Source organism: Scardinius erythrophthalmus (assembly GCF_964197995.2).
Source record: "Scardinius erythrophthalmus genome assembly, chromosome: 1".
Taxonomy (NCBI): Eukaryota; Metazoa; Chordata; class Actinopteri; order Cypriniformes; family Leuciscidae; genus Scardinius; species Scardinius erythrophthalmus.
The window spans coordinates 9,261,892-9,275,379 of record NC_138221.1 but is presented as its reverse complement, the minus strand read 5'-3'; the positions used below and the strand labels follow the sequence as shown (position 1 = coordinate 9,275,379).

General features: G+C 37.8%; 2 protein-coding genes across 2 annotated transcripts in view; both read right to left on the bottom strand.

Moving 5' to 3' along the window:
* LOC308694947 (endoplasmic reticulum metallopeptidase 1-like) overlaps window positions 1-1,991 on the bottom strand; it is a 50,146-nt gene extending 48,155 nt beyond the window's left edge. Inside the window, exon 1 of the mRNA XM_081372803.1 lies at window positions 1,621-1,991. Within this exon, the coding sequence (XP_081228929.1) occupies window positions 1,621-1,916 (296 nt within the window). The 5' untranslated portion in view covers window positions 1,917-1,991. The remainder of the gene's footprint in view (window positions 1-1,620) is intronic.
* Window positions 1-13,488, bottom strand: part of LOC308700561 (CD276 antigen homolog) — a 1,553,888-nt gene that overhangs the window by 56,585 nt on the left and 1,483,815 nt on the right. The gene's annotated exons all lie outside the window — the stretch shown is intronic.

Below are 13,488 nucleotides of genomic sequence, written 5' to 3'. Positions count from 1 at the left end.
AGGTTGTATTGCTGCTAACATTATTTAAATTCATCTTTATTGCAGGTGCAGTCAGGCAGAATCCCCTTACTGGAAAAGCATCAAATAAAGACATTGAATTCAACATCATTAAATGGTTGCACCTCGCTGGAGACCGAGAGGGGGGGAGGAGGGAGCGACTGAAGAAACGCGAGGCCCAACAACACATTGCCGACCCTCATTAGAGACGTCCCTGTACATCAACACACATCTCAACTTACCTTTCAAGTTTCTTTAACTTTACCAATTTCTCTTTAAAGTTCTCTGTACAACTTACTTTTAAAGTTCTCTGTACAACTTACTTTTATTTATTTATTTTTCTGTGATTTTTTTTTTTATTATTACTCTCAGAGTTGAACATAACATTAATATATGCTTTAAAACATGAATTTTGGTGTAAAAAAATTATTAGTCTAAGACTCTTTGAATGTTATTTATAATATTAGTATTTATTCTTAATGTTTTCAACTGCATTCCACTTAAATTGTTAAGTACAACTGAGTAGCTGTAATTATATTAATTCTTAAATGTATTCTTAAATGTTATTTAAAGCTGTAATTATTTAAACATGTCAAAAGTAAATTGTTTTGAGTACATTTGTTGTTGAGTGTTTCATTGTTGAGAGTTAAGACTTTTACAAACTGTCAGCTGCATGTGGGCCACATAAGGGCCATTAGATTTTAACAGAACTCAACCATACTAAAATTGCATATAAGGCTCACATATGGGCCACATTAAATTGTATTATTTGTCTTATGCTTGGTGGAGTTATGGCACTCCTTTGGTTCAGTTCTGGCAAAGAAGATGTGGGCCATATTTGGGCCACATAAAATTATATTTGGCTCATGCTTGGTGGACTTATGGCACTGCTTTGGTTCAGTTCTGGCAAAGAAGATGTGGGCCATATCTGGGCCGGCAAACACAAACTAATCTGGGCCACAGCTCAGCTGTTTATCTGGCCCACATCTTTGCCAAAGGAAATTTGCTGACTGGGAAAGGTTTTAACAGCGGCGATGTTGTGTATTGTTTAGGGTCCTTGCCACCACGAGACAAATCGGCATTGCAAATTGAACATGTTTCTCGACTTGAATCACCTTCTTTTGACTGAAAGTAGGTACCAAACAACTATTTTTTCTGCTCCCGATCGAGTTCCACTTTCACTTTCTCACTGCATTCGACGGTCCACATACGTAATCAACGGCGGCGTGACGTCGACCAGCGCGTAGTGAAGCCTAGGGTTCGGTTCGGTGGAAGTGGAAAAGAAACTCTAAGGTTCGACAGAAACCGAACCCCGTCAAAAAGCCCAATATTCGGCCGAATCCGAATTCTGGATTCGATGCATCCCTAGTCAAATCAAACCCAAACAGACATTAGGTCTACTGATGTTGTTATTAAGTTACAATGTATTAATCACTTATATTATTTTACCATGGCTTGGAAGATACCTTTTTTTTTTCTTGTTTTAAGTATACAAGGTGTTTAATTAGATTTTTTTATTTTGATTATTATTATTAAAGTCATGCTTAACAAAAAAATGAAAGTAGGCCTATAATCATGCAATACTATAGTAAGGCACCTGATAGGCTGTATGGTAAAGTGTACCTGGCCCGGGTGGCGTTGAAGTGTCCTGTGCTTCTGCTGCTGATGATGAGCTGCTGGACTGAGATCAGAGCCAGACCCCACATCAGACTCAGGAACCCGAGCAGCAGAACCACAGCGCAACTCTCGCGCAGAAACTCTCTCTTCACTGCCGGCTTGTGTTCGCGGCTCCGGGGGCCGTTCAGCGCGGCTTCCTCATCGCCAGCGTCCGCCTCCTGGTTCTCCTGGTTCTGCTGGGCTCTGATTCTGAGGACTGGGGAGTCTCTCTCGCTCATCTGTATAAAGTCTGGATTGCTCATTACGTTCTAAGATCTGCTGTCTGTCTGTTCAGAAACAAACGTATCATAAATCCTTCTTGAAAGCTTTTTTCTTAATTCTCCACTGATCGCTGATTCTTTATTTCTTTTGTCTGGACACAAAAAGTCAGTTTGACAGAAAAGAGGAATAACGAGTGTTTTCTTGGTTAGTGTAGTAAGAGGGTGGAGTTAATGATTACTTCCCACAAGTGATCATTATTAACTCTTACTACACTGTGTTCAAACCATTTGTTTACAGTCTGTAGTTCAAGCAGGACAGATGACACTATCAGGATTTCTTCAGGTTACATTTTACACAAACTTCTAGAAGTATTGGGGTGAGTGGGGCACAACCTAACGCGGGGCTAGTTGTCACACTCTTGTTTTAAATACTTCCATGCTAGCATGACGAAACTTTGTGTAATATTTGCCATATCAACACGAGAAAAAAAAAAATGCGCCAAAATTCATAAATCTTTGGAAGATATCACTGAACATTTATTTAACCATAGCAAAAGTACAATTCTTACTTTTATGTTAATTGTATCTCTATGTTTGGTGTTTATTTTAAATTAGACAAATCTGATATTATTTTAATCTCCAATATGTTATTTAACAGTTGATAGTTATTTAATGCTTCGCTAACCAGAAACACTCGCACGGTTTAAATCCCAGTTGCTCAGGCGGGGCATGTTGTCACACCGCGTTAAAATGATTTAACTATTCTATTCTATTCTATTCTATTCTATTCTATTCTATTCTATTCTATTCTATTCTATTCTATTCTATTTTATTCTATTATATTGATAAACTATGAGAAAAAAGTGAATAAAGACTGAGAGTCAATGTTCATAAAATATTTGTTTATCTTTTTTTCCAGTGTGTTCGTTGTCAAACTCAAAAAAATATTTTATTTTTAATTATTAAAAAATGTAATAATTTTATATGAAAAAGTTAATAATTGTATTTGAATTAGCAAATATTTTAGTTTGTCTTGTGTGTGTGTATATATATATATATATATAATTAGTATTATTATTATTATTATTTTTATTTTTTTTATTTTTTTTAGATCAGATAGCATTTTAATCCGTCATATCTCATATGGTCATAATGTACTCCACCTATGGGGCATGTTGTCACATTTCACTTCCCTTCTTTCGGTGTATATGAAGTAAAAAGTATACACTGTATTAATAAAACAAGACCACATAATTGTGGCATGATTTCAATGGAAAATTACATGACAGATAAAAACAACTAAAACTCATCTACATCTATTGCACTATATCCTAATAACTATAGTGCAATTTTGCATATCTATCATTTTACAGTGCTATGTGTGCATCTTTGAATCTGCCAGGGAGAAAAACATTGGCCGTGATGTAAAAACTTTAATGTTTAAATTCATCCTCTGTAGACATCATGGCATATCATACAGATTTGATAAAATCATGTAATTTGTGGATAATGCAATAGGTAATCGCGCCCATGCGTGTTTAAACTTTCATGATGAATTCTTGGAAAGCATGTGTTTGCTGTCTCTTCCTCACCCCGCCGTTTTCACCTGAAGGTTCAAGGTTACTTAAACTGGTTCAACACGCACTCAAATCTACAGCACCTTCAATACAACAATCGTTCAGTTCTCGTCGTTCACTTTGGGCGAAGTTTCGGCTGAGGTATGAAGTTTGTTTTATATCCTTTATATGTTTGTCTTTTTATATTCAGATATAGTAGGCTACAAAGGTTTGAATATTTCACTTTCCCGTTTTTATTTTAATTCATTTAAAAAACTCTGGTTATACTAATGGTGAACAACCCGACAGAAAAAAAAATGGTACACTTTTGCCATGATAAAACCATAGGTCATTTCCGTAAGGGTGACGTTTGGTCCAGACTTTCCGGTGAGTTCTGTGTTTTGAAGATTGTTGAGCTCCAGTTCTCAGTTCAGGAAGTCTGCTCTGTGGCTTTTGCTTTTTCTTCTGAAAGTTAATATGTTTTTTCTTATATGCTGACACAACTCAAACAATTTACGCACGTTACGCCATTACATTATAGGCTACATTGTATAAATCGTTGTAGCCTAAATATATTGGGATTGTTTTTTGTTTGAGATATTTTAGACATTACTCTGATATGTCACTGCATCTACACAGTCACTGCCTTTAAATAAAGCAACATGCAGCATAACATCAGTGTTTCTCTGCTCATATTTGACTGAAGCATAGGCTCTACTCTTCAACACAATGGTGACCCACAAAACACACCATACAGAAACACTTTACATCCCAACAGAACATTAACACTAACAGATCTCTCAAGATCTCAGCATCTCCACTTATTACAATCCAGACTTTATTTCTTTCATTCTAACGTTCTTACTGAGAATTAACAGAAGTTTAGAAGTTGATGTTTTATTGAAAATAATTAAGTTTGACGTCGCCATTATGGTGATCAGTGTTTGCTTTAGTTGGGCTATTGACCCTTCAGTTTTTAACATTAGTTTTTCTCTGGCTGCTTTAACCATGTGTCTCTGACACACATTTGTTATGGTAGGAATCCAAGAGAAAATCTTCGATGAAATATGATGAAAAGAGATCATATTACCTTGATCACTTTAAGTGATGATAGTCATGAGTTATTGATACCACCTGAAGTCTAATATATGAGTCAGTCATTAAATATTAGTAGTTAATTCTGCATGCCAATACTGGTGCAGAAAATCCTGCAGTGATACTCTGAAAGATTTTATGAAGTCATTATATGGAAAATGTTTGGCAGGACCATATAGACTCACTCAGACATCAAGAATCAGCGTATGAATCGCAACAATGGTGACAATGAAAAAGATTCTGATCAACACAAAAAAGCTTTGTTGATTGTCACCATTGTTGAGATTCATAAGTTAAAATTTGATGTCTCTGTGAACCTAAAAAAAACTGCTTAAAACATGTTCTATGTATATATTTACAATCTGGTATTCTGAAATTTAAAACAACAATATTATACAGAAAATGTTTTAAGCAGTTTGTTTAATAAAAAAAAAAGGAAAAGGGAAAAAGAGACATCAAAATTAGTTAGTAAGTAAAACAGTAAATAGCTGTAAAATAACACTTTTTCTGTAAGAGACTTTTGCGCTTTATTTAAATTAGGATATTTTACATTCATTTGATGTTTTTTTTTTTGTATGGCAGTCATTGCTAACAGTCATTTTTAATGATTTTTAAAGTGTGTACTCCATATTTTCTTTCAGAGATGTCTGTGATCATCTCCAGTCCAGATGATCCGGTGATCCGGGTTCTTCTGATGGGCAGAACCGGCTCTGGGAAAAGCACACGTGGAGATGAGCTGGAGGATCTGGATCAGACCATTGATGAACATCTACAAGATCATGAGGATCTCCAGCGACTGGTGACTGAATGTGGAGGACGGTTTCACTGTTTCAATAACAGGAGTAAATCAGACGATCAGAAACGAGAACTTCTGCAGAAGATCGAAGAAATTATGATGAAGAACGATGGGAAATATATCATGAAACAGATGAAGAGGAGTGAAAGCAAAGACCATCCTCGTGTCTTTTGTAATTTTTTATTTTGTTTTTTTTGGGCCTTTATAGTTGCCGTGAATCATAGAAACATATGCCAGTTTACACCACTAGTATGTCAGTCATCATATTAAAGGGACAGTTCACCAAAAAATGAACATTTCATCATTTACTCTCATCATATCTCCCTCATGTTGTTCCAGACCTGTATGAGCTTGTTTCTTCTGATGAACTAAAAACAACATACTCACACACTTGTTTTAAATACTTTAGAAGACACTCGCAGGGTTTGCTCTGGCGGGGCATGTTGTCACACTATGTTACAATGAGCCTCTAATAGAACTATGATATTCTATTCTATACTTTTACGAATTCTATTGAGAAAAAGTCAGTGATTAGAAATTATTAATTATTATTATGTTTTTTAACTATGTTGAGCTGTGTTTTCCAGTGTGTTCATTGTCAAACTCAAAAATCATTTTATTTTTAATTATTAAAAAATGGCATTATTTTATATGAAAAAGTGAATAATTGTATTTTATTGAGAAAATATTTTAGTTTGTCTTGTATTTTTTTTTTTTTTAGATCAGATAGCATTTTAATCTGTCATATGGTCATGTTATAATGTACTCCACCTATGGGGCATGTTGTCACGTTTCATTTCCATTCTTTCAGAGTAAATCAAGTAAAAAGTATACACTGTATTAACAAAACAAAACCACATAATTGTAGACGTGTGAAATTAATGTGTGAAAAATAAATACTCTGAACCCTGAGTAGCTTTACACAAACTGAGAAAGTCCAAAAGCGTTATGTTGTGCCCCGCTCTCCTCTACTATTACTAAAGCATGTTTGTGCTGGAAAGGATAACATGTGTTGATGTAATTTCCACTGAAACAGGAAGAAGGGGCGGGGCATATTGGGCAGCCCCTCCCCTTTTTAAAAATAGCCAATAGCGTTTCGCTTATATTACAGCTCGCTCAGAGCCATTGAGCAAAGTAGCATTTTACAGCTTATGACTTAAACCACAGTCGGTTCTCGTGACACTAATGCCAAACCATTTTACATTTCTGTCTTTTATCCCAAGCGACTTACATTGCATTTCAAGGTACACATTTACATTCTTATCAGTTCCCTGGGTGACCAGACTTCATTTGTCCCAATGGAAAGCATTTACACTGTCTGAATGGTTCCCTGTCCCCTATATAGTGCACTATGTGCCATTCACCATGTAGAAAATAGTAAATGTGTGAACAAGTGACCGATTTCAGCCGCAGCTTCAGCGTCCAATAAACTGAAATCATCTATGAAACAGAATATTACATAATTCAAGCACATTTAGGCCATGATGTCACTTCCTGGTTTGTGTGAAGATCTGTTTCAGAAGATGTGCAAAATTAAACAAGGCACTTTAACGCACACATTGTTGTATTGTGTTTGAGCGTGTGTTTAAAACAAATAATGTTTATGATTTTTTTTGTGGCTACAATTTTGTTGATAGTGTTCCTGAGCTGTGGAAGAACATTCTTGCTGCCCTTGTACATTAAACACTCTGGATACAAGCACCTTTCTGTGAGATATATACACTGCTCAAAAAAATAAAGGGAACACTTTTTAATCAGAGAATAGCATCAAGTCAGTTAAACTCCTGGGATATTGATCTGGTCAGTTAAGTAACAGAGGGGGTTGGTAATCAGTTTCAGCTGCTTTAGTGTTAATGAAATTAACAGCAGGTGCACTAGATGGGCAACAGTAAGACAACCCCCAAAACAGGAATGGTTTTACAGGTGGAGGCCACTGACATTTTTTCCCTACTCATCTTTTCGGACTGTTTTTCACCAGTTTTGCATTTGGCTAGGGTCAGTGTCACTACTGGTAGCATGAGACGATACCTGGACCCTACAGAGGTTGCGCAGGCAGTCCAGCTCCTTCAGGATGGCTCATCAATACGTGCCATTGCCAGAAGGTTTGCTGTGTCTCCCAGCACAGTCTCAAGAACATGGAGGAGATTCCAGGAAGACAGAAAGCTACTCTAGGAGAGCTGGACAGGGCCGTAGAAGGTCCTTAACCCATCAGCAGGACCGGTATCTGCTCCTTTGTGCGAGGAGGAACATGATGAGCACTGCCAGAGCCCTACAAAATGACCTCCAGCAGGCCACTGGTGTGAATGTCTCTGACCAAACAATCAGAAACAGACTTCATGAGGGTGGCCTGAGGGCCCGACGTCCTCTAGTGGGCCCTGTGCTCACTGCCCAGCACCAGGGAGCTCGATTGGCATTTCCCATTGAACACCAGAATTGGCAGGTCCGCCACTGGTGCCCTGTGGTTTTCACAAATGAGAGCAGGTTCACCCTGAGCACGTGACAGACAGGAAGGGGTTGGAGAAGCCGTGGAGAATGTTATGCTGCCTGTAACATCGTTCAGCATGACCGGTTTGGTGGTGGGTCAGTGATGGTCTGGGGAGGCATATCCATGGAGGGACGCACAGACCTCTGCAGGCTAGACAATGGCACCCTGACTGCCATTAGGTATCGGGATGAAATCCTTGGATCCATTGTCAGACCCTATGCTGGTGCAGTGGGTCCTGGGTTCCTCCTGGTGCACAACAATGCCCGGCCTCATGTGGCGAGAGCATGCAGGCAGTTCCTGGAGGATGAAGGAATGATATCATTGAAGGGCCAACACGCTCACCTGACCTACATCCAATAGAACACCTCTGGGACATTGTGTTTCGGTCCATCTGACATCACCTGGTTGCACCTCAGACTGTCCAGGAGCTCAGTGATGCGCTGGTCCAGATCTAGGAGGAAATACCCCAGGAAACCATCCATCGTCTCATTAGGAGCATGCCCCGACGTTGTCAGGCATGCGTACAAGCACGTGGGGGCCATACAAACTACTGAGTACCATTTTGAGTTGCTGCAATGAAATTTCAGCAAAATTGACAAGCCTGCTGCATCATTTTTTCACTTAGATTTCCGGGGTGTCTTTGAATTCAATCCTCTGCAGGTTGATCATTTTCATTTCCATCAAACGATGTGGCATCCTTTCGTTCATAACACATTACCCAGTCCATATTAGTATAGATATCCAGCATGATATTTTTCCCCATTGAGATCTGATGTGTTTTCAAAGTGTTCCTTTAATTTTTTTGAGCAGTATATATGAGCAGAGTCCAAAAGTATAGCCGGAAATCTGTCTTTTTAAAAGAGTGGCTGATCCTCACTGTTTTCCTGTGGGATTGGGTCAGGAATTGACTGAATAATCTCATCAACCCTCTGCTGGTAGATGCTGGAACAACACCATCATGGCAGTAACATCATTTATTCATCGACAGCAAATGTGATAAATTCAATGCTTCATGTAGAATGTTAGTGTTTATGTGTGTTTAAAATCTGCAAAATAAAGAGAAATAGGACTATCACATATGCAAAACCTCAGATGATCTCTTATAGATCATTTAACTGAGAGAGTTACTCAGGAGAATAGAGAAAGCTCAGATATGCAAGACTCTGAAATGGACTTCAAGTGCAGCATTCAGTGTGATTTCCAGATGATGGTGATTTTGCAGGATGATTTGAACACGTTCAGAGAATAGCTCTGTTCTCAGAACAGGTTAAAGCGCTGATAAAGCTGTGCAGCAGATTTGAGGAAGTGAAACATGGTGTCGAAATGTTCAGCGTTTCCTTGTAGCTCAGAGTGTGGTAATGGACTCTCTTGTCTAGATGACATAGGTCCCCCCTATTTTTTATTTTAATTTATTTTTAAAATAATTGAAAATCAGTAATATTTTTTTTTTCTTAAAATAGCAGTTACTGCCAAACATACTCCTGTTTTCTGTAATATTGACCAAGACATAGTCCTGTTCTGAATCGTCTGTTTCCACATTGTCTGGTTCAGAGTCATCTTGATAGAAATCACTCTCCGATAAAAATATATGCACCTTTAAGGCGGCAACCTTCCGGTCTCTCTTGTGAAGCCGATACAGAAGTAACTTAAACTGCAGTTCATCGACTGGCCACTAGAGACAGGCTGCAGAAGAGAGTCAATTCCACATTGAGGAAGTGTCTAGAGACTGTGAAACATGGTGTCGAAATGTTCAGCGTTTCCTTGTAGCTCAGAGTGTGGTAGGGATGGGGAAATGAAGCCTCATGAATCACTGAGGCTTTCCCCTGAATGTTCCGGGAAAAGATTCAAAGCTTCGAGAGTGTGAAACATGGTGTCGAAATGTTCAGCGTTTCCTTGTAGCTCAGAGTGTGGTAATGGACTCTCTTGTCTAGTGTTTAGTGCTGTTATCATTAAGAACGTCCTTGGTCAGTCTTTTTTTATCTTTATTTTTTATTTGTTTTATTGAAAATAAGTAATATTTTTTTCCTCAAATAGCTTTGTAGTTTCTGCCAAACGTACTTCTGTTATCCAGTGGCTGCTGGTGGGTTTTAAAATAGAGGAAAGCACACACAATTTTACCGGTCGGATGTTTTAACTACTTTAAAATGGCTTTTTTGGTCACTTATATCTGAATATTTATAGAAAACGACACAGACATCAAAACAATATAAATATAAGTTCACTCAGCTAGTCACTTGAAGCAGAAAATCCATCCTTCTGTCCTTTTAAATGTCTGTGTTAAAAGAGCACTTTCAGTGGTTTAGTGAAGCTGATTGCTGTAGCTTATATCCGACTTACCGTAAATCCTCTAATATAGGCCCGGGCCTTTATTTTACTCAAGCGCATCGCAGCCCAGGCCTTTATTGGAAGGAGGCCAGAATTACTACTAGTATATTAATACTAGTAGAATTAGGCCACTATTAGAGACCGGCCTTTATTTACCTCCGCCGACAGCGAGACCGGCCAATGTTAGTGTAAGCTCCAATCACCGGCCCAACGACGGTGTCCGGTGTCTTGGTCGAAGGCAATGCAGCGTGTATGTCTTTTCGGGCGCTTCAGAAAAATTCACTTTAATTTATTAAACAGTTGATTTCCAATTTTAATTCTGACTCCATGAATAAATTAATCTGACTCCAAATTTAAGTGACTCTTTGTTTTTATTGATTTTCTCTCTTAACAGCTGATCAAAAGATGAATTGTGATTTAATTTAGATCTTTTATTATTCTTGACCTTCCATACTTTCAGTTATTAATTAATTATGGACCCAATGCCGCATGGAGATCACATCGGCCGGATCGTGTTTCTCACGGACACAAACTTGCTAATTCTGATTTTAGTCAGTGGATGTAGGGTTAGCTAATACCTCTTAAGTCGGTTGCCTATTGCTCACTTGTACAAAAAAGTGTAGTTTATTTTAGCCATTTCCATGCAACTTGCTAACTCAGTGATAGACAGAAATCAAAAGGTCTTCAGATGACGTGCCTACTGCTCCGTTCGTACGTGAGCCTTTAGTTTGACCTACCTTAACTAAGATTTGCGGTAGCATCAGCCTCCTTAATTTACTAAAATAATGATTTCAGAATACTTCAGAATAAATCAAGATGTAACATTTATTTTGCCAGGCAGGGTTAAGCATCAATTAAAAAGGATTAAACAGAATACACAATACATAACTGATCAGCATAAAATACCATTCGCACCACAAGTATTTATTTTGACCTCTCATAAAACAGCTGGAGACAGTAGGTGTGTGTGTTTTGCATGACTGAATGAGACCTGGAGGGGAGAAGATAGTGTGAGGGGTCAGGAACTCAGCATGGGGGGAAGAGACGAGATTGGAGAAGTTGTGTTGTGCTCTCTGTCCCATAGATCTCTTCTTCAGATTAGTGAGTTTTATTATTTTATTGTAGGTTAGAATTCTTGAGTAAAAGTCCATCCTTACATTAGAGACCCGGCCGCTAATGGAATACAAGCCAGTATTAGAGGATTTACGGTCAGAGATAAGCAACGATCCCAGCCTTTTCCCTCTAAACTTCCAGCACTGTACCTTTCAGAGTTGAGAAATTAGAAATTCCTAATTCAGCTTATAAATATTAATATTTTGTTCTCAAATTCAAATCTACAAGCTCTCGAATTTTGCCACTCTTTTACCTTCATACAAGTATTCATTTAAAACGTGAATTCTAACTTTGAAACTTTCCAACAAGAGCAAGTTTAGTTACGTCTGTTTTTACAGGAATGGAAGAGACAAAACTTTTATTTTTACTCATGATTTTTCATGCTCTTTATTGTAACGTGTGAAAAAAGAAAGAAATAACTGACATTTAATAGCGTGACATATACACATATACACACTGCAAAGTCAAATTTTAGGATATTTTATGACAATATAATGTGAGCAGACACTGATGTAATTCTCAGACGGACGTCTCTCTGTAGAAGAAACAGCTGATATACAAGCTGAAGCAAGAGGATCATTTCAGCATGAGCTTCTGCATGAAGATGAAGGTTTTCAGACAGAAATCCAGCGGATAAACAGACTCCAGTCATGGAAGAGGCTTGTGAGACACTAGATTGAGTCTGGCCTGTATGAAAACACATCAGGGCTTCAGTCTCTAACTTTACTGTAGCTGTGATGATATAGATGAGATTCTGTGCTCTGACCAGATGATGATTCACAATAAATCTCATTCATATTCACAGGACATTCAACAAATATCTGCTCGTTCACACACAAATATATAATTCCTCCAAACACCAGAGAGATGAAATCTTCCCGTCTGCTCCTGATATGATGAGCTCATGATCTGTATCATTAATGTTTATTTGTGAAGGTCTTGTTCTTGTTCACAGAGGCGTAAAGTTCATCATGCGGTTGATCTTCTCTTCCTCTGATGGCAGCATAAGTCACTGTATCATCATGATCCTGAAAGAACAGATTCTGTCCATCAATGTTTGAACCCCAGCGATTATTATTATTATTATTATTATTATTATTATTATTATTATTATTATTATTATTAGAGCATGAGCTTCATTTATCTGAGAGTCAAACTCATGTGCTGGTATCTACTCACATTGAGTGATTTTACTGGCTTTGTACTGGAAGAAGTGACCTCAGAATAAGTCACATCATCTGTCTGCTCCTAAACATCAATGCAAACGTGCAGAGAGTCAAGTTTAACACACAGAACAGACATATCTCTCACTATAATATGTAGAAGAACACAAAAGCCTTTAGAAAATCACATTATTGAACGTAATGTTTGATGATTTAGTGGACTCACATTGGCTCTTGCAGCGGGAGGAATGGACATGTTGATCGTCTCATACGTCCCTTTATGATCATTCTCATCTTTGACCTTCAGAACAAACAGTTAAACTGCATGAATGACACTTTATTGAGCTTTAAAGACAGTAATCAAATCTAAATCACTGCATTACTGAACTCACCACAGAGTCGCCAGTCCCTCTTTTATTATCTGAAAACAAGTGTCTCATGAAATATGAGTATTTATGATCAAACACAATGTTAAGCATTAAGATTTTTCAACAATCAGATTTTGTTGAAGCATTAAAATGAATAATAAAAATGATTGTTGACTTGATAACTCGTTGATATTGACATTACAGGATTTCTCAGCAGAATAAACTTCTGTTTGAGAATTTCATATAATCCTCATGTTTCTATGATACTTACAGTCTGGACATGATGTGTTTGTTTGCTCATCTGAACTGTTTTTAATTGTTATAAAGGAGTAAATCTGAAAACTCACCAGCTCTTTTTCTGCAGATCAGCCAGAGAAGAGCAAGAAGCCGAACAGCGACAGAAATCACTATGACTGAAGAAGAGATCGAGCACAGAGTCAGAGTCACGGATGCACACACAGGAAGGTAAGATCCAAGTGCAAGTTTAATAGGGTAATCCGTAATCGTAAATCATCCAGGCAAAGAGTCAAAAATCCATACAAAGGCAGTCCAAAACAAGAAACAAAACAGTGAATTTGCAAATGCCATAAAACAAGGAATCAACAACAATCACAGAAACAGACAGGGTATAAATAGACAGAAACTAACAAGGTGACGGGAAACAGCTGTGTGCAATGATCAATGAATAGACAGAACAGGATGATGGGAAATGT